Source organism: Astatotilapia calliptera, chromosome 7, assembly GCF_964374335.1.
Source record: "Astatotilapia calliptera chromosome 7, fAstCal68.1, whole genome shotgun sequence".
Classification (NCBI taxonomy): Eukaryota; Metazoa; Chordata; class Actinopteri; order Cichliformes; family Cichlidae; genus Astatotilapia; species Astatotilapia calliptera.
In genome coordinates, this window is record NC_137428.1 from 56,980,706 (window position 1) to 57,005,930 (window position 25,225).

The following is a 25,225-nucleotide window of genomic DNA, read 5'->3' on the forward strand; positions in this document are numbered from 1 at the left end:
TCTTGGTCAAATAGCCCTTAGACAGCCTGGGGGTGTGTTTGGGGTCATTGTCCTGTTGAAAAAGAAATGATGGTCCAACTAAATGCAATCTGGATGGGATAGCATGTCACTGCAGGATGCTGCGGTAACCATGTCAGTTCAGTGTGCCTTCAGTTTTATATAAATACCCAACAGTAGCACCCCCACACCATCGCACCTCTTCCTCTGTGCTTCATGGTGGGAATCATGCATGTAGAGGCCATCAGTTCACCTCAGTTGGGATATGTAAACCCAGCGGACAGCAATATCAGGAAGAAGGCGCACAAGAAATCAAAAGTACCAGGGGCATTAGGAGCATTTCCAAAACTGGAAGTCTGTGTCCAGAAGTGATGGTTAAAATCTAATTGTCCCTTTAAACTACAAAGCCCCACAATGCCAAGCGGGAACTGACGTCACATTTCTCGGCACCGGGCTGTCGCTAGTCTGCCCGGGTCTGCAACAGACAGCTGAGGGGTTTCCAGACGGGGGATCCCAGCTTCATTGCGGCCTTATAATATCGAAACGCAGAAGTCTGAAGTTTATTTCAATGGCGAAAACGTACGATTATCTCTTTAAACTCTTGCTTATCGGAGACAGCGGAGTCGGCAAGACATGTCTGCTGTTCAGATTCAGCGAGGACTCCTTCAATACCACCTTCATATCTACAATAGGTGAGTATTCTGCTGACGCCCCCCAAGGATAAATCTAATAAAACGAATGCCGGCATCCACATAGTCTTGCGTTTTACTGCATTGATCTGTCAGTAATAGAAGCTAGTGAATTTTTTCATGAAAGTAAGGAGAAGGACAAACGACCTAAAAGGGAAATAACTGCATATGAACCAGACAATAGGAGTGTGAGACTAATGGATAATGCTATTCTGTCCTTGAAGACTCGGATGCCCTAGCAGGGTTAAATACAGAATGAAATCAAAGCCACAGTCAAGACTTTTGACTTCTGTTACACTGTAGCCTTTATGCTGAAAACAGTATTGTGATAATTATGTTATAAACCTGATCGGCGCTGCAAATTTACACTGCAGCTATTTCTGCTTATTCCTCAAAATATGTTCCTCTAAAACGTGACACGAGATCACATTTTACCATTAATTGCAGAAATGCCTGGTTTCCTGTGTATGTGAGGCATGTGACAAACTGGATAGTGTAAGGTAACCGATTAAGCTTACGTGGCTCTTACTTGCTTTAATACAGGAATAGACTTCAAAATCAGGACAATAGAGCTGGATGGAAAGAGAGTCAAACTTCAGATATGGTATGTGTAATTTGACTGAGCTTTTTCCCTTTTTTTTATTGGAAAGTCTGACTGACCTGCACTTTAACCTGCTGCCTGTGTTGTTGATTTGATGTGTAATTAGGGATACTGCGGGCCAGGAGAGGTTTCGCACCATCACTACAGCATACTATAGAGGAGCAATGGTTAGCTTTTTATTTCTCACCATGTTGCTATATATCTAACTTACCCTTGCACGTCGGGGTTCATAAATTGTTATTATTATTATTTTCCTTCCCAGGGTATCATGCTGGTCTATGACATCTGCAATGAGAAGTCCTTTGAGAACATAAAAAACTGGATTAGAAATATTGAAGAAGTGAGTTCCAAATTTAGTTATATTATTAGTATTTTTTTGCAATTTAAATTCTGTGATTGTTAATTATAAGTAAATTATAGTTGTTTTTAATACTCATAGTATCATACTTTAAATAACCATAAATAATGAGTCTTATTTAATTCTGCCAGCATGCCTCGTCTGATGTGGAGAAGATGATCCTGGGCAACAAATGCGACATGACTGACAGGAGACAGGTGTCTAAAGACAGAGGTGAAAAAGTGAGTCTGAAGCTAGTCGTTACCAAAAAGCAAGCATCAAGCTAATTCAGTTGAAGTTATTGCAATTTTCAGCGTTTGGCACAAATATAAATCTATGTTTTTATTTCACCTAGCTGGCTATTGATTATGGAGTTAAATTCTTGGAAACCAGTGCAAAGTCTGGCTTGAATGTTGAAGAGGTAAGCTGGATGTTTTACCCTTTACCATAAAGCATGACTTACACACAGTATATGGATGTGTAATATTTATTTTGTCTTTTATGTCACACAAGGCTTTTTATACCATGGGAAGAGACATACTGCATAATCTGAGCTCAAAGTCGGTAAGTTGAAGAAAGTTTCATTAATTAGTCGCTATCCCGTACTTTGTGTCACAGTCTGTATTTACATTTCTTCACCGTCAACTCTTTTCTTGTAGACTGACAACAGTGCTGGAGGATCAGGCAAACCGGTCAAGATCACAGAGAAAAAGTCGAAGAGAATTAAATTCTTCAAGTGCTCGCTCCTCTAAGCTGCTCACGTATGTGGCGTGACATTGGTGTTTTGGAGGGTTTCCGCCTTTTGGCCTTCCTCGCTGCGGAGGCGGCCGTGGTCATATAATCATGGGGCCTTATTGCCAGCTGGACTTACAGGTTCAGGGGAGGCTGAGATGCTACCCTGATCTGCTGACCAGACGAGGATCAATGATGAACGAGGCTTTATATGTGTTCATGCAAAAAGACTGATGCATGAGTATCAGCAGTGGTTTGTAGCTCACCCTGCAGTGCCTGCTGACTGTGGACATGTCTGTAGGATGTCTTAAAAAATATCTGTTACAAATATTGGTCTCATAAATGGTAAATGAAGTATTTCATACAACGTAGCATCATTTTATACGCCCTACCTATTGTTACATTTACTATGACGATGCTGTAAGATAATCATACGGAGTTTCAGAATTGGTTGTAATTGTGTGAATTCATATATGTTAAGATTGTGGTATCCAGTGTTAATGCCATCATTTCTAATTGCACATGTGTGCCTATTTAAAGTCACAGTATTGCAATAGAAAGACAAAAATATGTAAAGAAAAAATAGCAACAACAAAAGAAAAAACAACCTACTGTTTTTTTACTTATTTTTAATAGAACCTTTATTTGTACAGGGTTCTGTGTCAAAACAAAGCTGTGAAAGAGTTTGTTTCTTGGAAGCTTGTACTTAATACATATTGTTACACGGTTGTCAGTATTTGCATGAAAGCTGTAGGGAGACCTCAGACTATTAAGCACACAGTATCTGAAATAGAAAATGTTTACAGACAGTATTTGAAAAATGTTGAGCATATATAGGAAGTGAAAGTTTTTGCTGTTCACATATTTTGTGTGTAATCACAAGTAGCAGTTGTGTTCTTGCTTTTATTTCCTCTTGAGATTGTAGACACAGAGCACTTTCCCTTCACGCGTCCAATATGAAAACACAACGACTGGAGAAAGCTGTAATGTGAATGATAGTCCTTGTAAACTACTGTATGTTACATCAGTGAAGAGTAAAAATGGAAAAGAAAGTAGATCTTTATGGGAATGTTGATTTTTTTTTTATACACAACTACACTGCATGGTTGAAAATGTTTAAAAAAAAGAAAGAAACTCTGGTAAAGCTTTTTTCCCCCCGTTATTGTCATTTTGTTTGTATCTTTGTATCAGAAACTCACTTAGTAATGATTTCTGATGGCAGGCTACATGTCCACTACTTTAATCATGGCTTTCTGTTTATCTTCTTGCTATTTTTTCCACTTCATGCTGGTTTATTTTCTCTTTTTAAGGCTCTCATTTTTACTCCTGGACATCGTCTTCCTTCTTCCCTACATCTGATTTTGTTTCCTCATCTGCCTGTCCAAAAGTTGACACCTTTCTGCTTTCGTTAAGGACTCTCTCGCTGCTAGATGCAGCTAGCTGCTTGCTAACCATCATGGACTTGGCTCTCCTGTCGCTTGCGTTCCAAGTCTGTGATCTGTGAGAGGGTAAATATTTTTCATCAGCAGCTGTCAGATACTCTGTGGTGTTCGAGAGGTTTCTCTTGATCGTTTTTGGATCCTCTGGAGTTTCTGTTCCTGGAAGAGTCCTCGTACTTTCTGTAGGAATTGCCTCAGTCTGAGTTTGATATTGCTGGGTGAGTGTTCTGACTGTTGATACTTTAGGCATTTGACCCAAAGTGGTAGGATGCACCTGATACGCTAAATTTGATGGCCACTGATTTGGAGTTTTATTAATGTGCTCTACCAGTGACCTGTACTCTGCAGTTTGCATCATATCATCACCAGCCTCAGCTGGAGTGTAGAGGATGCTGCTCATAGCCCTCTTCTTAGTGATGGGAGAAGTCTGGCTTTGGTTTTCAGTAGGGATGTACCTCAGAGATTTAGTCCTCTTTGGCGAAGAGGAGTTTCCTAGCAGACTCTGGACTTTGTCTATGGGCTCAGGAGCTTTCTGTGGTTCATCAGGGGGGTTCATAATGATGGTGCTCATAGACCTCCTCTTTGTCAAAGGAGAAATGAATTGGTCTTCAATTGGATAGTGTTTCAACGATTTTGTCCTTTTTGGAGGGGACAAAGGCCTCAGTCTGTTTTTGTCTGGTAGTCTGTCTAGAAACATCGTGCTGCCTTGTTTTATGTTTGTTATTGTTTCTTGACTTGATGTTGCAGAAGAGGGCCTTTGTTCACACGGAGATATGAGAATATCTACAACTGAGCTTGGCGGAGGTCTCTCGAAACCTCCGGACTCTGAGCTCTGACCACCTTCCTTGGTGTTGAGAGTGCACATACTTGAGGCTTGCCGCAGACTCCGCTGTCTTTCTAGGCCGGTTTTTGTTGTGTCTTCTGTGTCCTTCTGCCTGGATGCAAACTCTTCCATATCCATGTGGAAACGGTAAAGACTGTAACCGTCAGCACTGTTAATACTGCCTTGGCGAAGGAGATTGGAAGGGTCGCACACCGATGAGTTTCGCGAATAGGTTCGAGTCAGCTCTAACCTGTCCACACCTGCAAGCTTTTCAAGGGCGGTTGCCATACGTCCATGGAGCTCCTCCAGCTGGGCCAGACGCAGATCCACCGTCTGCAGGGAGGCCTTCATCGTGTTCTCCCTCTCATTTACCTCTTCCAGACGCATTGACATATTCTCAACTCTGCCAAGAAGAGTTGAGAGAAAAATAGTTTTTATGGAAACAGGAACCAATTTGAAATATTTGAACTACTTTTAAAAGTTTGTACCTCTCTGAAGTAACCTTGATGCGTTCGTCACTGGAAGACTGTTGCTCGTCCTCTTTCTCTCTGAAATATTCCTCGACACACTGTTCTTCAAACTCGTACAGGAATTTTAGCTCCTCTGGATTCAGCCTGAGCTCTGAAGAAAACACATGACAGCAATTTTTGTTAAAAAAATCAGTTCCAGCAGTTTCTTCATGTTTATAGGCTACAGAATCATGAAATTAATATTTTGATGTGGTTTAAACGCTTAGTGTGTATTATTAACCACTGAAAAACTGCATAAACTCTTTACCCTCATAAAGATGGCATTTGAAAACCTCACCTGTATCCTTAGTGATGAATTTTAACACCACAGTGTATATCAATAAAGATGTGGTTTGTCGACCATTAGAATAGTTTCTGTTTTTTATAGGTATTTGCATAGACAGAGACCATCCCCACTAACTTCTGATGCACACACACATACATTTTGTCCTACAAGCACGCCTGAAATTTGATAGAAACGGCTCAATTTAGAAGGCAGTTTCAAAGGATACTCCTAGGAGGCTTTCAAGGGGTAAAGAGTTAATTGCACTTAAGTATTAAGTATAATGATAAAATTGTTTTGGTTTAAAAAAGGAGACTAACTGAGGCCACGGTCTTTCTCATCTAGCTCTCCCTCCTGTTTCTTCCTGGCACATCGCTTGAACATTCTGTTGAAGAGGATATAGAGGTGGCTGAGGATGATGAGAGGTGGCGGTAAAATGGGACGGTCATGGAAAGTCATGATCAGCTGATATCTCTGGAACTTCCACACTTGGTTGGAAATTGACTTGACTTCAAAGAAGGTGTTGCTGTGGGACAGGACATGCAGACCAGTGAGTAAAAACTGTAAGAGGAGATATTTTCTTAGAAACAATAGAACAAGTAGACATTGGAAGTATAGTTACTTGAAGACCGCAATGAGCAAGTTGACCAGAAGAATGTTTGCTACGAGAAGGTAACAGGCCATAATGGCAGGTGTGAGCCAGGCACCGGGGATACATGGGGGGAGTTTCTTCCCATCCTCATCATATAAATGTTCACCACATGGAGCTGCAAGAATGGGAGATTAAAGTTATACATTTATATAGACTTTAATGTAAATAATTAGAATACCATTCATGATGACTTACGGTTGATTTCCATTGCATAGACTTGGAAAAATCCCCGAAAACCACAGTTCCGCAGGGAAATGGAGAAAGCGTTAAAATCAATAGACATAAGACTTTTATGTCATATTTCTGTCAAGGTCAAGCTGTTTTGCTTTAAAGGGTGGACTGGTCTTATCAAATTGTTCATTGCACTTTTAAAAGTACTCAAACATACCTAGTTGCATACTTTATATCCTTGACATATTTTACATTTTTACATTTTTTTATACAACCTTGTTCATAAAATTAAAAATGAATGAAGACAAACATCCGAATTTCAGTATCAATTAGACCACATGTTTAACAGCACCTTCCAGAAAAGGTTCAATACCATCTTCAATATCATTTCTAATTGAGGCTTTTTAAATAGTTGCTTGTTGCCTTCACCTTGACAGAAGAAACATTAACAGGAGAAGAAAAACTTGGAGGCAGATGATCATGACAGAGGAGATGACATACAGGCATCTATTCTGCTCTTAAGCAGTGAAACATTGTGTTGTACTGAATGTATGTATTGTAGTAAGTGCTATTCCAAATGTGCCAGCAGAGGGAGACAGAGTATGTCAACGTGTGTGACATTGCTAAGACAGATTTTAAAACAGAGAAATAATGCAGTACTGATCATCTGCCCAGAATCAGGAAACAGAATCTTACTATGAATTCTAGTCTTACGGTCTATCGAGTCTGCAAAAACCTCCCCATAGATCATCCAATAAGGCATGTAGAAAATGTTTCTGGCCAGGCGCCATGTTGGCTCCTCATCTGGATGAAGTATGGCTTGTCGAGCCACTCCGAAGCTCATAAGCACCACCAGCATGATCACCACAAAGTACATCATATCAATCATCTGAAAGGAATCAAACAAAGAGAACATGCAAGCTCAGTGTGTTCTCTTTCTTTTTGTGTGTGTGCATGCCATCTGTGATTCGTTGAACTATTACCATTTTCCCTATCATCATCACATAAGGTCCCAGGTATTTGTTGACTCCAAAGATGTCCAATACACGAATGTACCAGAAGATGATGTCTATACAGTAGATAACCCTGCCATAGCCCATGTACGGTTCAGGCTGTAGCCGTAGCATTAGCCCCAGAAGGAACGTGGATATGGCAACCAGGTCTGTGATGTTCCAGTACTCCTCCATCCACACACTTATCTTTTGTTTCAGCTTCCCTGGTTCTGACATCAGAATCTAGACACCAGGATTAGGAGATCACACAGTATTCATTACAAGCCCATAAAACCGCTTGGAATTTAAGATATTCCGACTCTGTAAAGGCTCATACCTGTCTGACTTTTTCAGTGCCAAGTGTGAGGATGTATGCTATGACCATCCACTCTTGTATAGATGGCCATCGCTCCATTTTCACCAGGATAATGTAGTTGTACAGCATCAGATAGCCCAGATAGGAGATCTGTCAAAACAATAAGGTCATAAAGCTGTTTGTTGTTGTTGGCGGTCATTTTTGAAATGCATGCTTCACGCATCAGAAGGGAACTTACTGTGTTAAACCAGAATTTGGTGAAAGGTGCATTATAAAACTCAAAGAATCTTTTGCCAACTGGGATTTTATGGATTTTGGTGCTATCCTCTTCTTCGTCTCCTTTTCGGGAAGTTGCATCAGTGTTGGCATCCTGCAGCATCACAGCAAACAGCAAGCTTACAATCATTCACCCTTAAATTAGGCATATGTCTAATAAAAAAAAAAGTATGAACAAGGACCTTGCTGGATTTTGTGTCATCATCTTTGTCCTTTCCCTCTTCTTTGCGTGCAGGTGCCTGATAAGAGGCATCGTCTCCAAGGCGGAAGTCCAACAGCAGAATCAGAGGAGGGAAGATGATTCCCAGAATAACCTGAGTGAGATAATCATTTTTCAAGTATTTCCGCTAATAACATTCTTCTTGTAAATATTATTGTTTTAGAATTTTTTTAAGTTAACCTTCAGGCCCGGGCTTTTTCCAATCCTCAAGCAGCCCATCCACATATCAGTGAGCAACATCTGGCTGCAGGTGTGAGCGATGAAGTCACGTTGCTTAGCAGCCACAGCCAGCTTCAGACAGGTGGAGTTACTCCAGTTAACCAGCTCATATGTTAGGAGTTTCATGGCCACCTGTTCATCGTGCTTGTAGGACTGGTCCAATAATTCGTAGGCCAGTTGTCCAAATTCTCTGTGAGAGGGACACAACAACAATTATTTCTATATAGCACTTATCAAAGTAGTTTAAAGCAAGTAGAAAAAGACATACATCGTTACAGAAAGTATAAAAAGCATTCTGCATCACTCACTTGGAGTTGTTTTCCAGATCTTGGGAGATATCATCCACCAGTTCACTCTCAGAGCACTCATGAGCCATGGCCTTATACAGTTTACAAGCCACTAAAGCCTTTGCCATAGCCTCTTCGCCACGCTGCCAGAGAAATAGTGCCATCTTCTGGCGCTTCATCAGCACCCCCCACAGCATCAGCTCGTGGAAGGGATACTTGAATCGACAGACTTCAGGGTCATCCACATCAATTTCCACCTCCTCCTCTTTCTTCTTTTTGGCCTTTTTCTTGCCTTTTGACCTAGGTTCATCATCCTAACAAAAACAAAACAACAACAGCTAGATAGATTGTGCTTCTGTGTGGGTTTGATTAGTTAAACTATTTTAGTTGTTGCGAAAGAAAACCCTACCTCCATTCCTAGAAGCTTCAGAGCTTTGGGCTGCAAGAAGAGAACAAAGCGTTGCAATTAATATAAAATCTTACTTAATATGATGACAAACCACTGTCATTTATTTCCTTCCATCCATGCGTACCCTTTTTAGTCCATATAGATTATTGTAGAGGTTACGGAAAGCTTTCCTGGTGTAATTGCTTCTGTAAGCTCCGCCCATGAGGTATTCCAGCACAAGACCAATATCAATCAAAGTAATTTGATAATCTGGAGGAAGGTTTCCCTGCAGAAGTCATATATAAGAAAGCACGACCTTAACTGCTTTAAAATAATATTGAACCTGAAATAAACTGAAATGATTCTGCTGAATGTTTATTGTTATAAGCAAAGACTGTCTTACCTTTTTGACATCCCTAACCACAGCGTGCAGGGTATTTGCCGGGCCAAGTTTCTGAAAGATGTGAGAACAAGAAGGAGAAGTAGGTTCTGTATATTTTTATCCATCAAAACTCTGTGAATTAAATTTTTTTTTTCCCTTTTGCTGGTGTTGCTCAGCATTGTAGAACTCTCACCGTGTTGTATAACTCTTCCAGCCTGGGAATGGTGAGGAAGTGGTGAATGTTGACTCCATTCTCGAGGAGCAGTTTGACAAAGTCCACTCTGTCCAGCACCAGAGCATCCATCATAGCCTGCTCCAGTGAGTTCACCTGATAGAATAGATATATAATATAATTATTTTCTCTATGTTCACTCTGTTGTCTCATATTTCCACATGTAACATTTGCATAAACTTCATTATTCCTACCCAGCGAATCAACTCCAACTTCCTTGGATCTGTTTCCTCTGGTGGTTCAGGTTTTGCCTTTCCCTTCCCTTTCCCCTTCTTGACCCGAGTCTTGCTGCGAGGAGCGCTCGCAGGGCTCCTCTGTTTCTCCTGAGACGGGGCTGCAGTGGTTGTAGTGTTGGCAATAGCACCAGCAGGCTGACCGAGTAATAATAGAAAAAAATATCAAACATCAATTTCTACTATGCCTCTAACTTGATCATATCAGTTGCCAGTTTTTGTGTTTGAGTGATATGACACAATTTATGTTTGCTTATATATGTATTTGCATGTGAGGTGTGTTTTTTTCCAGCAAGAACTGATATCACCAAGCTGAAAACTCTCCTTTGGTCTTCAGTCAATTCTTTTCACAATTTCTTCATCTCATAAATTCACTCTCCGTGGATACCTGCTGATTGCTTTGGGGTTTCACATCACACTTGTGTAGGCTGCTTCTTTCAGCAGATGAATTTGAAGCATTTGCAAATGCGTCATTCTAAACTTTCATCAACTCTGTTTCACACTTTTTTCTTCTTTTTTTTTATTGGATTTTCAAAAACAAATTATTTCCTTCAGTCTTGAATCCATGTAGTCACAAAGCACTGATGTGAAATGAATAATTTACACTGTTCAAAAGTGAGGAACACTCACTGGCAAATTGTGTCCGTAAACAAAGATGTGATTTCGTGCGATATCCACTCTGTTCCAGGCCAGAGCCAAACTGAGCTGGTCTGCTGCTGATGCGTTCGTTCCTGATGCAAGAAAAAAGACGGAGACGTGACGAGAGCCGGCATGTGTGGCACGTCGTAAGAGAATCTATTGGAAATATACAAGGAGGCAAGCTTCGAGTGGGATAACCACTGGTGTTGGTGTCTGATGATACCTTTTAACAAAGCAGTAAGGATGGCCATTTCTATATCCTGTTGTCCCTCAGACCCCATTCGAAAAACTGTAATCTATATGTGAGAATAAAAAAGGAAGCGAGGGAATGTTACACTGTAATAATTGATAACTGATAACAAACTACACAGATGAAATGATTGATGAAAGAATGAATTTTTGCCACTGATTTTCAGCAGGGCTTCTTTCTCCAGCACCCTGTGGCTGACCTTTCGAGCGCAAACAGCCAATTTAATCGTCAGACACGGCGATAGCGCTTGCCTTGTTACAGACTTGATATCAAATGAAATTACGCTGACGGGTCTGTCACATGCGCAGCCATGGTGAATGGGATTAGATTGGCACGCATATGTGGCACGGTGCCAGAGTTTCTCCAGCGCCGGCCTCAGGATGCGTTAATAATGAGCAGTCTGCATCAGTATGAACACTGAACACTTTTGTTTCTCTTTCAGGAAGCTGCAGGCTGCCTTGTTTGTGTGCGTGCGGACACTTTTATGATAATAATTTTATAATTCGGTTAAATGTTGCATCCTGGTGTTACATCACAGCAAAATGTAGCCCTCTAAATCAGTGTTTTTATCTGCCCAGGCCAGATGTTCACATTGGATGCACTTAGGATGAAAGGATTATGTGTGGACTAGACAGTGACACTGATTCACCTGTAGGTTAGTTACCGCCCTTTAGTTTAAGATTTATACATAAAGAGCTCAGACGACTTGGTTGTTCTGCCGCTTTGTCTCGATAGAGAATCAAGGAAAACTAAATAGTGTTTAATAAAAAACAGTACAATTCAGTATGATCTTTCAAAAAGCATTTTAAGTTGCTTATGTGAGTGTTTTGGAGCATTAGGCAGTCTAATACGTCTGGGATTGAGAGTTTCAGAGTGAAGTGGTAAACTGATAGCACTCTGGGGACTGAACGCCTGCGGAGTGGATAGAGCAACCTGGCTGAGGATTAGGGAGCTGGATCCTCTCCTCCATCTGTGTGCTGTATGCTTCCTGTGAGTAGATGAAGTACGAGCTAAGCAGTTGATAGTGTGTGTTGATCTTTTCCTCTCAAATGTATAGATTATAGAGATTATATAGCGTTACAAACTGTTTATCACATCAATTATGCCTTCGGGAATCTGCAAGAGATGCACAAATGCTGCTGCTACTTAGGCATTCATCTTGAAGAATTACTCTCAGCTCTGGTTTTTTTTTTCTTTTTTTTTGCTGAAAACCTTTACCAGGTGTGTGCTGAACTGAGTTGGAGTACATACCACCATTTGACAGCTACGCACTTGCATGCGTCCTTAACAGTTAATAATATCCTACAGTAAAGCTGTAAAAGTCCCGGATTACGATATAACGCACATGACCACAAAAGAAGGTGAAATGACATGCAGGTAGCGGGGATTATGTTTATTCAGTATGTTAATGGACATACACAAATGAGTGGAGTGGCGATGAATGACGATGGAGACCAGATGCTTCACAACTCAAAAATATTTATTGATTGACACAGACATGTTGCTTTAAAAATACATGGCTTCACTCCTACAATGGTTTCACTCACTTTGTTCCTCTACTTACCAATTCCCTTTTTTTCATGCACTCCATTACCATGAGCAGGATCTGCTGCGACTGGCTTTTGCTATAATTGAATGTCTTCTGAATAGTCACTAAAAGCTGGTCTCTGACATCGTCATTAACCAGGCTGCATGACAGGATAAAAAAAGCACATTTTTGTTTTTGGTTTTTTTAAAGGATTGATATCAGTGTAAAAGGCAAATCAACTGAAACCTCACCCTCCATCCTCTGAGAACTTGTGCGCAAAGGAAATGATGTCAGAAGCACGGCCGCTGCCATCGCACACCACCACAGGGATGGGGGGCTCATCTCTCAGACTCTCCAGGGCAATGGAGATAACGTTGGGACCTCCCTCTACTATTAAACACACCAGAGGAACCCCCTGACCCAAACCTGGAATGAATAGAGAGAAATAATCATTTGTTCCATCCTTTCTTTTCTCTGTAAAACAGTCTGAGAGTGAAATGATGAAGCTTATGTTGTGCTACGATGCCATGTGTGAACAGACAAACCAGAGGAAGGAGGAAGTGACGTCAATGGTGACAGCTGAGCATCCCTTTGCTGTCCCTGCCTTATCCAAGTTCCAGGCATAGGATGACAAAGGGAAGCCCACATGTCACAGAGGAGCTCTCCATCCATGTGTCCAACAAGATTTTAGCTCACATATGCACATCACAGTGGGCAGATTATTTAAAAATTCAGCACACTAAACAACTTACGAGTATTGATCTTCTGCAGAGAGATGTGCTTCTCCAGCAGTCTACGGAGTTTGACCTCAGAGCCGTACTTCCCGCAGGTTCCGTTGTCTGTGAGGATGAAGTGGGAATGGCTGTTGTTGAGCACAGCCAGCTTGCTCAGTGGGTTTGCCATCGTCTGATAGGGTCTTGTTACCTGGAAAAAGTTACAAGAAGAGACATTACTTTGAAAGGTCTTCTTTTTAAGGAGACCACATGCTGGTGCAAATGTCCTTACATCTTTTCCAATGAGGTCTTCTTTGTTTTCAAGGATCCCCCATGGAGCAATCCCTATAGCACACACCTTTCCACGTGACTTAGAGGAATGGTCCTTTAAGGCATCTCCAACATGGCGGATGACCCCTAAGTTAAAATTGGCAAAATAGAGCAATACAAATAAAGCTCTTTTGTGATGGGGCTGAATTATGGAGCATAATGTGGTAGTATTGCAGTAACCTCACGCAATATCCATCATTTGCAATGAATTTTTCCACTAAAGCTCTAATTATAGTGCCTAAACCTGTGACAATGGATTAGTCAAATCTCCCCCAGGAAATTGCAGAGTAGTGTTACGTAATAACAATTTGGAGCAAAGGTAATCTTCTAATGTCACAAGCTGATTGTTATTAAGTGAACATTAAAAGCATTATACTAAACCATCAGCGTCCTACCTGTGTTAACTCCACCCGTGAAGATCCAGGCTCCAGTTGTGACGGCCGCTTTAATCAGGCCTTTGCCAAACACTTGTTTGAGTTTGGGCTGGAGGTCAAAGTTCTGGAGACCCCCGTGTACAGAGATGAGCAAGGTGGGCAGCTCCAACTGCCAGTCCTTTACCATCAAATGCAGTAGGTTGTCAGGCTTGGTGTCGTATGAAACCCGGATATACTAGAAAAAACAAAGTTGGGAGGTTAATTATCACTTTTTTCTAGCTACGTCGTGTGCGTTAAGTACAGTTTAAAAACTCTAAAGCTCCTTGACACTGCATCGTATCCACTCACTTCTCTGATGTGAGAGAACTAACGGTATAAAAATGTGAGTAAATAATATTCCTTTACAAAGGAAAGGTCCCCACACTTTAAGATTCTACTTTAATGATTACATTCTGTTTTTAAGGCACTGCTTGTATCCACAGGATCGAAGATTGAAGCAGAACCTTTTTGACTGAGACTCACCATGGCTTTGTTGATGAATCCTCCTCCTTGGAACTCAATGATGCCAAAGGCGTCCGTCGGGTACGTCCTGGTGTGCTTGATCACACTCCATTTATCCTTTGGGGTATCAATCTGAACCAGCTGGTGGGTTTCCTCTAAGGAGTTGGCACCGGGAGGGATGGCCACGTGCTGTGTTGTCAGCTGACCACAGGCACATCTAGACAGATCAGAGGGTGTGAACTGCAACTTGAAGAAGCCAGTAAGACACACCTTGCACACATACTTTCATTGCTCTACCCATTTCTGGCAGACAAAGGGCTCACTGCCTGGCTGCTCTAGCAGCCCTGGAGTTTTCGCCGTGACTTACAGACGCATTGTTTAAATCCTGATAAATGCGGGATAGGCTGAAGTCAAGGGTGTCATGATTTCAGAAATTAATTAATAAGAAAAATATTTGTCAGTTAATATAGACCCGAATGCCAGCTTCAAATGCTATTATAGTATTTACAGGACATTATTTATATAACCACCACTGTCATAACTCACACAGCCCATTTAACAAGAAAAATGTACACCGATGCATGTGATCTAATTCTTAATGTTTTCAGCTTTTTTACTTTTTAACATAATTTAATAGATATTAATTTGCATATGGAAAGCATTTTTTTTTTAAAAAACAACAACAACAATACATTTTATAAAAATATGCTAAAATACACTCTAAGAAAAATGAACATTGCATGAATTTGCTTCAAGCTAGAAAAAAACCTGTTGTAATTCTGGAATAATGATGTGGATAATAACAGCATACCTGCACTTGCAATTGCAATCTGAGGACTTATATTTCTGACTTGTAATTTTTTTAAAGTACAATTTCAGGGTAAATTTCAAGAATTGAAGTAATTACCTGGTTGGGTCTTTGCTGGGAAATATGTGTATACATTCTCTTTTAAGAAAGGTCCTCTCAATCCATACTTTCTGTGCCTGGGAAGACAAAAAGAAACATAACAAAAGTGTTATGCAAAAGCCGTTTTCCGAAGAATCCAGAAGTTGTACTTGATATGCACAAAGACATGAGCATGGTGAAGGAGCTGTGGCACTAAAATCATGCATGCTCTGTCATTTCTCATGTTATTGCGCCACAGCTGATGCTGGTAAAATTGCCTCCATTGTTTGTTCAAGTTTCATAAGCAGCCAGTGAAAAGCACAAAAGTACTATTCCCCCACACTTTGTCAAATCCTGTTCTGATTGCTTTCTGATCTTTTTCCAGTTGCCGATCAAAAATAACCAGAGTTCAAGGCGAAGGTTCTCAGAGGGCTATTGTTGACGGTGGAAGCCCAATTAACACCGAATCAGGGGAAGCAAAGCTTTCCAAGAAATCACCAGGAAGTGGGGTTGAAAACAGAATTTGAACCCTTGACAGCATTATTATGTAAAAACAAATTAAAAATCTGTTTAAACTTTACCAGTAAGCCTGAGGTCAGATGAGTAAGGATGAAAGACCTTATATAAACCTCACTGAAGTCTTGTGATGATCACAAGTAGCCATAACACAGAACAGTTACTGTTCTCGCCCTGTTTTTCTGCTCAAATGACCCCCTTTGAGAGCAGCTGGACCGCAAAACCACAGACTTTCCCGGAGTGTCTACTCGCCTCCGCTTTAAGAAAAAGGGAAACCTTTGCATTTATTTATTTTTGGTTTTTTGCCTGTGCAGATGTCATATGATCCAAACCAAAAATATACACGAATGCAAATAGATGCATGTATTACTTTTAATCTGTTTTTATTGCATGTATGCCATTTTCTATTATGACTGTTTTCCACCAGTAATTCTTCGTGGGGGTTTTTAACGCTTGTTTTTCAGTTCAACACTACTACTGTATACATTTGGTATAAATTGTTTAAAATTATACAAATACATAGATATCAGCCTTACATATATTATCTGCTGTTACTACAGTGCTCTTTCAAGAATGATGTTTTGGCGCAGCTTCAAAACAACTACTTTTTATTTAGCATGGGTTTTTGTAAAAAATGTTCCCATCTTTATTTCTCAGTGTCATCATGCATCAATAAGCACCTAGACGTCCCTCAGTGCTGCCTGCTCACATTTACCTCATCTGAACTCACTTTTCACGGTCTGCAATTAATACAACATCGGCCGCTGCTTGGTAAAATCCTAATAATGCAACTAAATAAAGTTTTTAAAGGGTTTCGACTCACGTACAATCCTCTTGACGGAGCTTCGAGGTCCTAGTGCTGCTGGAAATTAAGGCTAGGGAGTGCAGGGGAGCCAGAGCTTTCTCCTGGTGCTGCACTCCCAGTGAAGTGGCCTCATTGAATCCCACAGGACATGAAACTTCTTCACTTTATGAGGGCCAGTTAATATGATGAGCATGTGAGCAGGGTCTTTGTTCACCCAAGTCTCATGACTCCAGTTCAAGGTAATCCTTTTGGGAGTCCCATGACCCGTTCTCCATGCCCAGAGGGTATTTTCATCATTCGCTTGAACAAGGCACAATAAATCTACTTTGATAACCGGCTCCTAATCTCCCAATTTGTGTAAAACTCCTTTCTTTGTGCTCGCTTCACAGTTTAGAAAAACTTCGCCAGTGTGAGACGATGGAGAAGAGCGACTAACCTAAAAGTACTGCAGCCTCGTTCAGAGGGTCCCCAACTTCTCGTTTGAAAATTTTCACCCCCTCCAAGTACTTTGATTTCAACCCAATTTGCATAATTGAGAGAATTGGATGCAGGCATTCTTTTGGAAGGCGCCTTGTTAAGACATGACTGGTCTCCAGTTGGGGGTCAGTCAGTGCTAATTGCAGTTAATCTTTATTTCCACCCACTATGTTTTTGTGGAGAGAAAGAAAAGGCAGCAGTCCAGATATTCAGTATTCCCTTAATCTTCCTGTTTAATGTCAGGTATGTTAATTTGATCTACATTTGAAAACACCCTTTTTTCATAAAAAAAGAGACTCCCAGTGCCCTTTTGTTATCATATTTATCCTCCTGTTTGGGTATTTAATAAAAACAGTCGTCAAGTTATAAAGGGATTGCAGATGCATTCCTAATAACTAGAGATGGAGCGAACTGGCACTAAGTAGCAGACGTCTGCTTAAAGCCTTTCTCATGTGAATGATTTGATAAGCACTCCTTTTATGGTTGAAGTGAGCAGTTTTAGCTCCAGTAAAAAAAAAACAGCAGAGGCTGGTGGTAGATGACAGAAAGACAAAGAGAGAATCCTAGCATCCCCCTCCAGTTTCCCACTTTTCTTCGTGCTCCAGTAAAAAACGCACGTGGGCCAATGTTAATTATAGCCGGACAAAACAAAGCGCATTTCCAGAAGGGTTTGGCCAGTGTGACGCAGTTATTTCAGCTTACTTAAACTCATTAACCACAGCAATTAAAACCAAAATCCAGTCAGCAACCAGCTGGCTCGTTAAGAGCTGCCTTTGAGCACTTAACAAAGAAAAAAACAACAACAACAAAAAAAACATTTTAAAAAACTCTTGAAGAATGAGATAATGCAGGATCTGATTGTGTCACACCAAGCAAATTAACAGGACTTAAGACAAGCCTGAGAACAATCAACAACATTCATTCCAACATGCAGACTTTGGAAAATTAGTGCTTAAAACAAAAGACAGCTATATGAGACGGAAATTTAAAAAAATATATTTATTATTAGCCGTACTGATGCAGTGTTTTCCTGTCAAACTTTGACCATGCTTAGCACTTTAATACAATGCATTGGACATCGGAGCAACAATGTGTATACAAAGGTCACATTCACAGTATACCATACATTCATTCCTTTTTATACTGGAATCACATGGTCCTGGTCTCCTGACCCACAGCTTAGCAACAACTTGACCACAGCTAATTTGTTCCAGTAAAGCTTTAATTACACTACGCAGTCCCAAAGGCTCATATAGAGAAGGTATAATGATGACTTTATATCTGTATGTGGATACCTGACTGGCAGCACATGTTTGGTTAAATTCTGTAGCTATATCAGTTGAAAATCAACGTGTCAGATATTCACAATATTGCAGTAACAATGGAATTCATACAACAAAAGCTTTGTGAGCACAAGTGAAAGAAAGGATTTTGGGTTCCTATAAGGAATGTGATGTTACCCGGGTTGAAGATCAAAGCAACTAATTGCTCCTCATTGGTATTGAATAGCTATGCTAGTTAGAGCTTGATGCATTGTGACAGGAAGAAAACCCATGTAGGCTCTGTTAACTGTCTAAAAAAAAGCGTTTCAGACTCATGGTAAACCACATGGGCTGAATATAAAGCTGCCTTTTACTTGTTTTTACTCGAGGAGAAAAGATATTTCGTCAAAGTGGCACACTCCACTTCCAGGGTCTGGATGGGCAAATTTGCATTAACTGTGCAGCAAACTGTTTTCAGTCAGCCCTGCTTGTAAATGCACTCTTTGTCCTCCTGAGTTGAAAAATCCAGTTAGCCATCACGAGTCCAACATGTCACTGATTATCCCCGAGATTTGAGGGAGTCATAAGACATGTTTTAAGGCTGCTGTTTTTCACTTTTTTCCCTAAAGCAGTCTGACTGAAATAGAGACCAAAATCAAGGAATCGCAATAAAGTTAGGGCATCCTAAAAAACTAGCGACATCTGAAATCTTTCTGTTGTGAAAGTGAAGGAACTTACTCATTATGGCTACAACAGTTTAAGTAACGTAATAATTATCAATCACGCAACTAAAAAATAACCAGGTTACCCAACAATTTTAAGGATTACAAGGGTTCATTTATAAGCCTTACTCTACATACATAGCAGCCTCAACAGATGTTACAGGGATTCGACACCCTGATGAATTCATGATTTGAACTACTTACAAAGAAATGAGCTGAATGCAATTTCAGTTGTAGATGTATGTTAAGAGTAAATGATAACTTTTCAACTAAACAAAAGAGAAAAAAATTGTTGTCGTTTGAAATAAATGTGCATTTCTGTTTATTTGGGTCAAGTATGCCAAGTTTTTCATTGGCAACAATTTAGGGATTAACAGTCACCAAGCCAGTATCCACAGTGGATTGCACTATTGTGTGGATTATAAATATACCTGGGCCCCTAAGCAGTCCCTAACCTCATCACCAAGGCCAAAGAGCTCTGGGTTGACCAGTACAAAAGCTGCAATGGGCTAATGGATCACCAAGGCAAGGCAAGGCAAGTTTATTTGTATAGCACAATTCAACAACAAGGTGATTCAAAGTGCTTTACAGAGACATTAGAAACAAAAACAAAAAGCATGATTTAAAATTGATTAAAACAAGCAAACAAACAAACTAATTAACAAACAAACAAAACAGTATATAAAATCAAAACAGATAAAATCAGAACAGTAGATAAAATCAGTAGTTAAATGTAAGTTTTGAAATTTAAGCTTAAAAGTGTGGATTTGGTGCTTTATTCAAATGCAGCTGAGAATAGGTGAGTCTTCAGCCTGGATTTAAATAAACTGAGTGTTTCAGCTGATCTGAGGCTTTCTGGGAGTTTGTTCCAGATATAAGGAGCATAAAAGCTGAATGCAGCTTCTCCGTGTCTGGTTCTGACTCTGGGAACTGATAAAAGACCAGATCCAGATGACTGGAAGGTTCATACTGGGTCAGGAGGTCACTGATGTATTTTGGTCCTAAACCATTCAGAGCTTTATAGACCAGCATCAGAACTTTAAAGTCTATGCTCTGACGGACAGGCAGCCAGTGTAAGGACCTCAGAGCTGGACTGATGTGGTCCACTTTTTTGGTCTCAGTGAGGACTCGAGCAGCAGAGTTCTGGGTGAGCTGTAGTTGTCTGACTGATTTTTTAGGTAGACCTGTAAAGATGCTGTTACAGTAATCAAGCCTACTAAAGATGAATGCATGGACTAGTTTTTCCAGGTCCTGTTGAGACATCAGATCTTTTATCCTTGATATATTCTTGAGGTGATAGTAAGCTGACTTTGTTATTGTCTTAATGTGTTTTTCTAAGTTTAGGTCTGCATCCATCACTACACCCAAATTTCTCGCCTGGTTTGTGGTTTTTAGGTGTATAGATTGAAGTCACCAGTAAGCATCTTGGTGACACATTGACAACTGTTGGTGTGATTATTCTCACATTTAAGACACGCAAAATTACAGTCAGTCACTCTCAGTCTGGTGCTCCACCCATGATCTTGTCTCATGCAGAATTAATGACCATAAGGAGGGCAAGGCATGACTCCCAACACTGCATGGGAAAATGCAGACGGGACCACAGTCACCACCTTTGTTAGGAAATAAAACTTTTTGGAACAACTTCATTCAGAGTGTCTTAAGGGAAAAAATGCTGACTTTGACACCAAGAGCATCATCCCTACTGTCTCACGTGGCAGTGAAAGCATTAAACTTTGGTGGTGTTTTCCCATCAGTAGTACAAGACAACTTTATTGCAGTTTATTGCATTTATTGCAACCTCATATACTCGAGCATTAGGAAAAGATCTGAAGAGAAGAGTGGTCGAATATATCTACAGAGACTGTGCTTGCCAACAACGGTTATTCCACCAAGTACTAAATCTTGTGCTCCAAGGAGATCAAATGCTTTCCGTCACTAAAATTCACATTATTTTGTAGCCATTATAGGATGATTTTGTCATTAAAATTTATCTTAGAGTTATTCTGAATTTATCAGCTGCCATATAAATTAAAAACTTTGTTTTTATGTGAGTGCTGTTTCTGTTGTTTCTGCATGTTTTTGCCTTGAGAGGGATGTATTCAAAGAATTTCTTTTTTGCTTTGACCATATCTTTTGTAATAGTCTTTTGGTGTGCGCTTAAATAAATGCCATTTAATTTCATCAGAGGCGAACAACTGACTGTGAAGGGTGGTTGGGTGACTCATACATCACAATCTCATATGAGGTGCAAACCCAGAGTGAATCTGGTAGGATATACAGATTCAGATTTTTACTGGTTGTTGCAGTTTTTATTACTAATGTTTAGTGTCTGAGTACAAACTCATCAAAAATTAGTCACCCCCGTTAACCTGCGGAGAATTCATGAATATTTCTTTTCAGTATTTTCTAGTGATTACTGTTTTTTATTTAACTAGACATAGATGGAGATGAATACTTTGCTAATTTCATCTAATTTATCAGGTAATATTTTGTGAACACATCTATCTAAATGTGTTCTCTGTTGGAGGTTTTCAACACACTTTACGTTTAAGGTGCTCTCTGGTGACTAGAGGCCAGCATTCACCATGATTTCAGCTTTATGATATGATCAGCAATGATACTCAGGTAGGGTCTGGTATTTAAGTGATGCTCATTTGCTACTAAGGAGCCCTAAGTGTACCAAGAAATTATCCCCCACACCATTACACCACCACCACCAGCCGCAGCAGCCTGAACATCATGCTTTTATGTTGTTTAGACCAGACTCTGACCCTGCCATCTGAATGTTAAAACAGAAATCGAGACTCATCGGACTAGGCAACATCTTTTCAATCTTCTGTGGTCAGATTGTGAGAATTGTAGCTTCTTTTTCTATCCTTAGCTGAGCACTCACCAATAGTCTTGTGTGGCATCAACAACACATTGTTACCCAGAGAAAAGCTGCTCGATGGATAATTTCTCTTTTTAGGATCATTCTCTGTGAATCATAATGATGATTGTTTGGGAAAAATCCCCGTGAATCAGCAGTTTCTGAAATACCTAGACCAGCCTGTCTGGCACAACCATGCCACAATCAATGTAGTTATTTAATCCGACTTTCTCCTTCATTTAAATTTAAATTGAATTATATTTGTCCTTAAAAATTCTGTGCTCATGAGCCTACACAAAAATAGTGCAAACTCTCTTAATTTGCAGTTCACATGCTCTTCTTCTGGGATATGTTGCTCAAATATTAGGAAGAGAAATGTATGAATGATTACATATTTTTGCTTTCAGGGTCTTTTAAATACTTTTTTAAAAGACTTTACAAAGATATAAAAGTCAGTGGTTATCAAAGCTGGGTCATTAGGATTGAAGACTGTACTGGAGAATGTGGCTGCAGTTTTAAATAGCACTCAACTTTTAAAGGCTGGTATATGAGCAGCAGTTCTTAGAGACTTTATGCTAAAGAGAAAACCTCTAAAATGATTGGACGAGAAGGGCTGAGGCTAGATGACAGTGTTGGCACCATGTTGCATATCCTTAAAGTGATGACTTGAGTAATCATACAGTTTGTGTTTGCAAAAAGTTTGCTAAAAAGCTAAGATAAACTTCCTTTTCTTGAGAACAACATCATTTATAAAAGTTCCATTAATAATAGATTACAATTCAATTTTAAAAAATCCTTTAAAACATTTTTTTAATCCTAATTAAAATCCCAGAGTGGAAAAACGTCTGAAAGGTAATAAAAATTAATAGCTGTTGAATGTGACATTGATGCCTGCACACTTCATCTTACCTTCTGCGAGCCAGATGTGCTGCGTTTGAGGGAGGATCTTTTAAAGGTGCCAGTGTCCATGCTGAAGACTTAACTCAAGAGAGGAACCCTTGGAGAGTGGCGACAGGTCAGGGGACGCCAGCAACGTCGACATTAGAGACAGACAGAAACACTCAAGAGCCACTACAGCACCAGGTGATGGCACCAAGCCCTGGATTTACACTTTAAAACTATTTTGCTTCACCTTCAGTAAAGGTTTCAATGCTTCTCTCTCCTCTATGCGGCTTATTCCCGACTGACAAGACAGAGATCCCTGCCAGGGATATAAATCACTCGATGACACACTTGACACATAGACCCTTTTCCACTGCCGAACATCCCATAATCAGGCTTAATGCAGCCAGCTCTTACGAAGCCTCAGAGTCTAATGGATAGAGATTTAATAAATGGTTATTGAAGGTAAATCTACTTTGGCACACCACAACCCCCCAAAAAGGCTTAGAGAGAGATTGTGCAAGCTGTGAAGCTAAAGTTAGCCAACAGAAAGCCAAAAGATATCCCACCAGATGAGATCTGACAAGGGAGACAAGAGGGTGCCATCAGGGTGCAAAAACATAGGTATGCATAAGCAGAGAGTACTTAGACTCATTAAGAAATAATAAACAGAAGGAAGGATAAAAATTCTTGAGTGTTTTTTATATTTGGGGATCTGAATAAAACGACACATTTAATCTCTCAGCATCTTACATGTAGGTTTTCCCACCACATTAAGTAGTTGTGCAACACATGTGGAGCAGCTTGTTTCATAGTATTAGTAAGAGTTTGACCTCTTACTAATACTAGTCTGCAGAGGGTCCCGGTGATGTGGAAGACATCATGCCTCGTCCCTGTACCAAAGACGCCTCGTCCCAGTGGCCCCCAGGATTACAGGCCCATGGCACTGACCTCCCACATCATGAAGACCCTGGAAAGGCTCATCCTGGACCAGCTGCGACCCATAGTAAGACCACACCTGGATCCCCTTCAGTTCGCTTATCAGCCTCGTCTCGGAACAGAGGACGCCATCATCTACCTGCTCAATCGTGTCTACACCCATCTGGACCAGCCGGCGAGCACTGTGAGGGTCATGTTTTTTGACTTTTCCAGTGCTTTCAACACCATCAGGCCGACCCTCCTGGGTGATAAGTTAGCAGCGATGCAGGTGGATGCTTCTCTGGTGTCCTGGATTGTTGATTACCTGACAGGAAGACCACAATATGTACGTCTCCCACAGTGTGTGTCTGACAAGGCGATTAGCAACACAGGGGCACCACAGAGGACTGTCCTCTCCCCCTTCCTCTTCACCCTCTACACCACAGACTTCAGCCACTGCACAGAGACCTGCCATCTTCAGAAGTTTTCTGATGACTCTGCGGTGGTTGGATGCATCAGCAGGGATGATGAGACAGAGTACCGGGCTGTGGTCGACTCCTTTGTCACGTGGTGTGAGCAGAATCATCTGCAGCTCAACGTGGCAAAGACCAAGGAACTGATCGTGGACTTCAGGAAGACCAGGAAACACTTGACCCCTGTTTCAATCCAGGGGGTCAGTGTTGACATTGTGGAGGACTATAAATACCTTGGAGTACACATTGACAATAAACTGGACTGGGCTAAAAACACCACAGCACTTTACAGGAAGGGCCAGAGTCGTCTCTATTTTTTGAGGCGACTGAGGTCCTTCAACATCTGCCAGAAAATGCTGAGGATTTTCTATGAGTCTGTTGTGGCCAGTGCGATCCTCTATGCTGTTGCATGCTGGGGGAGCAGGCTGAGGGTCGCAGATGCCAACAGACTTAATAAACTGATCCGTAAGGCCAGCAATGTTGTGGGGATGGAGCTGGACTCCCTCAAGGTGGTGTCGGAGAGGCGGATGCTGTCCAAGATAAAGACAATGTTGGATAACACCTCCCACCCACTCCATGACATGTTGGTCAGTCACAGGAGCTCGTTCAGTGAGAGACTGAGATTACCGAAAAGCACCACTGAACGACACAGGAAATCATTCCTGCCTGTGGCCATCTCCCTGTACAACGCATCCACTTAACACACTGTTTGCTGCTACAGCTACACATGTTTCTTTTCCAACTATTTATTTATAAGTGACTTATGTATGTATGTATGTATATATATGTATATATTGTACTATTCTTAGTTAGCGTATTGTCTGTCTTGTCTTAATGTTGGTTTAAAATGGAGCACTGTAACAAAAAATAATTTCCCCCAGGGATCAATAAAGTATTCTGATTCTGATTCTGATTATATAAGACTTTAAAAATTAATGGAAATTCAAACTATCACTTGTCAGCACTATAAAAAACACTGCATTTAGCTTACCCCGAGCAAATATTTTTTGGGTATTCATTAAAATGGCTAAAAATATGGACAACAAAATCAAAAGCCTTTAGGTCTTATACAGAATCCAACACTTCAACACCTGCTCTGCTGATGTAATGTGATGATGACTTGTAATGTTTGTTGTCTGCACTTTTTTTTGTAGCAAAAACAAAACAAAAAAAGTCGACTTTGTTATAGACGGTCTGAAAGTCAAACCCAAGAGAAACCAGTTTAGGAGCATGAATTTCATGTCCAGCACCTCCCTCTGCTGGACACTAAATAGAACAGTTTTAAGGGTGATAAATAAG

The 25,225-nt window shown here is 40.5% G+C and overlaps 2 protein-coding genes across 2 annotated transcripts; one reads left to right on the plus strand and one right to left on the minus strand.

Annotated features, from left to right (window-relative positions):
* Positions 1 to 423: 423 nt before the first annotated feature.
* Positions 424 to 3,411, plus strand: LOC113026766 (ras-related protein Rab-8B). The gene is made up of 8 exons (XM_026175891.2): positions 424 to 689; positions 1,230 to 1,290; positions 1,394 to 1,454; positions 1,550 to 1,627; positions 1,777 to 1,866; positions 1,980 to 2,045; positions 2,138 to 2,188; positions 2,284 to 3,411. Exons 1-8 carry the CDS (start codon positions 566 to 568, stop codon positions 2,374 to 2,376), a joined length of 624 nt encoding a protein of 207 aa, XP_026031676.1. The 5' UTR covers positions 424 to 565; the 3' UTR covers positions 2,377 to 3,411.
* On the minus strand, positions 2,969 to 23,407 carry trpm1b (transient receptor potential cation channel, subfamily M, member 1b). Its single transcript, XM_026175893.2, has 27 exons — positions 22,563 to 23,407; positions 15,021 to 15,097; positions 14,135 to 14,330; positions 13,634 to 13,847; positions 13,201 to 13,325; positions 12,948 to 13,119; positions 12,447 to 12,621; positions 12,232 to 12,355; positions 10,641 to 10,713; positions 10,409 to 10,509; positions 9,740 to 9,916; positions 9,507 to 9,641; positions 9,335 to 9,385; positions 9,077 to 9,217; positions 8,953 to 8,982; positions 8,565 to 8,857; positions 8,218 to 8,446; positions 8,000 to 8,131; positions 7,780 to 7,911; positions 7,563 to 7,691; positions 7,217 to 7,468; positions 6,948 to 7,122; positions 6,258 to 6,278; positions 6,033 to 6,177; positions 5,731 to 5,936; positions 5,107 to 5,239; positions 2,969 to 5,021 (listed from the first exon to the last, which is right to left on the minus strand). Exons 1-27 carry the CDS (start codon positions 22,620 to 22,622, stop codon positions 3,677 to 3,679), a joined length of 5,043 nt encoding a protein of 1,680 aa, XP_026031678.2. The 5' UTR covers positions 22,623 to 23,407; the 3' UTR covers positions 2,969 to 3,676.
* Positions 23,408 to 25,225: the final 1,818 nt, after the last annotated feature.

What these genes read in the sequence shown, in the direction of transcription:
- LOC113026766 (XM_026175891.2), top strand. Translation starts at nt 566, where the DNA reads ATGGCGAAAACGTACGATTATCTCTTTAAACTCTTGCTTATCGGAGAC. An exon ending in CTAAAGACAGAGGTGAAAAA is followed by an intron (nt 1,867 to 1,979) that starts GTGAGTCTGAAG and finishes TATTTCACCTAG; the next exon opens with CTGGCTATTGATTATGGAGT. An exon ending in CTGGCTTGAATGTTGAAGAG is followed by an intron (nt 2,046 to 2,137) that starts GTAAGCTGGATG and finishes ATGTCACACAAG; the next exon opens with GCTTTTTATACCATGGGAAG.
- trpm1b (XM_026175893.2), bottom strand. Translation starts at nt 22,622, where the DNA reads ATGGACACTGGCACCTTTAAAAGATCCTCCCTCAAACGCAGCACATCT. An exon ending in TGGTTAGGGATGTCAAAAAG is followed by an intron (nt 9,218 to 9,334) that starts GTAAGACAGTCT and finishes TGACTTCTGCAG; the next exon opens with GGAAACCTTCCTCCAGATTA. An exon ending in TGAGAAAGACCGTGGCCTCA is followed by an intron (nt 5,240 to 5,730) that starts GTTAGTCTCCTT and finishes TGTTTTCTTCAG; the next exon opens with AGCTCAGGCTGAATCCAGAG.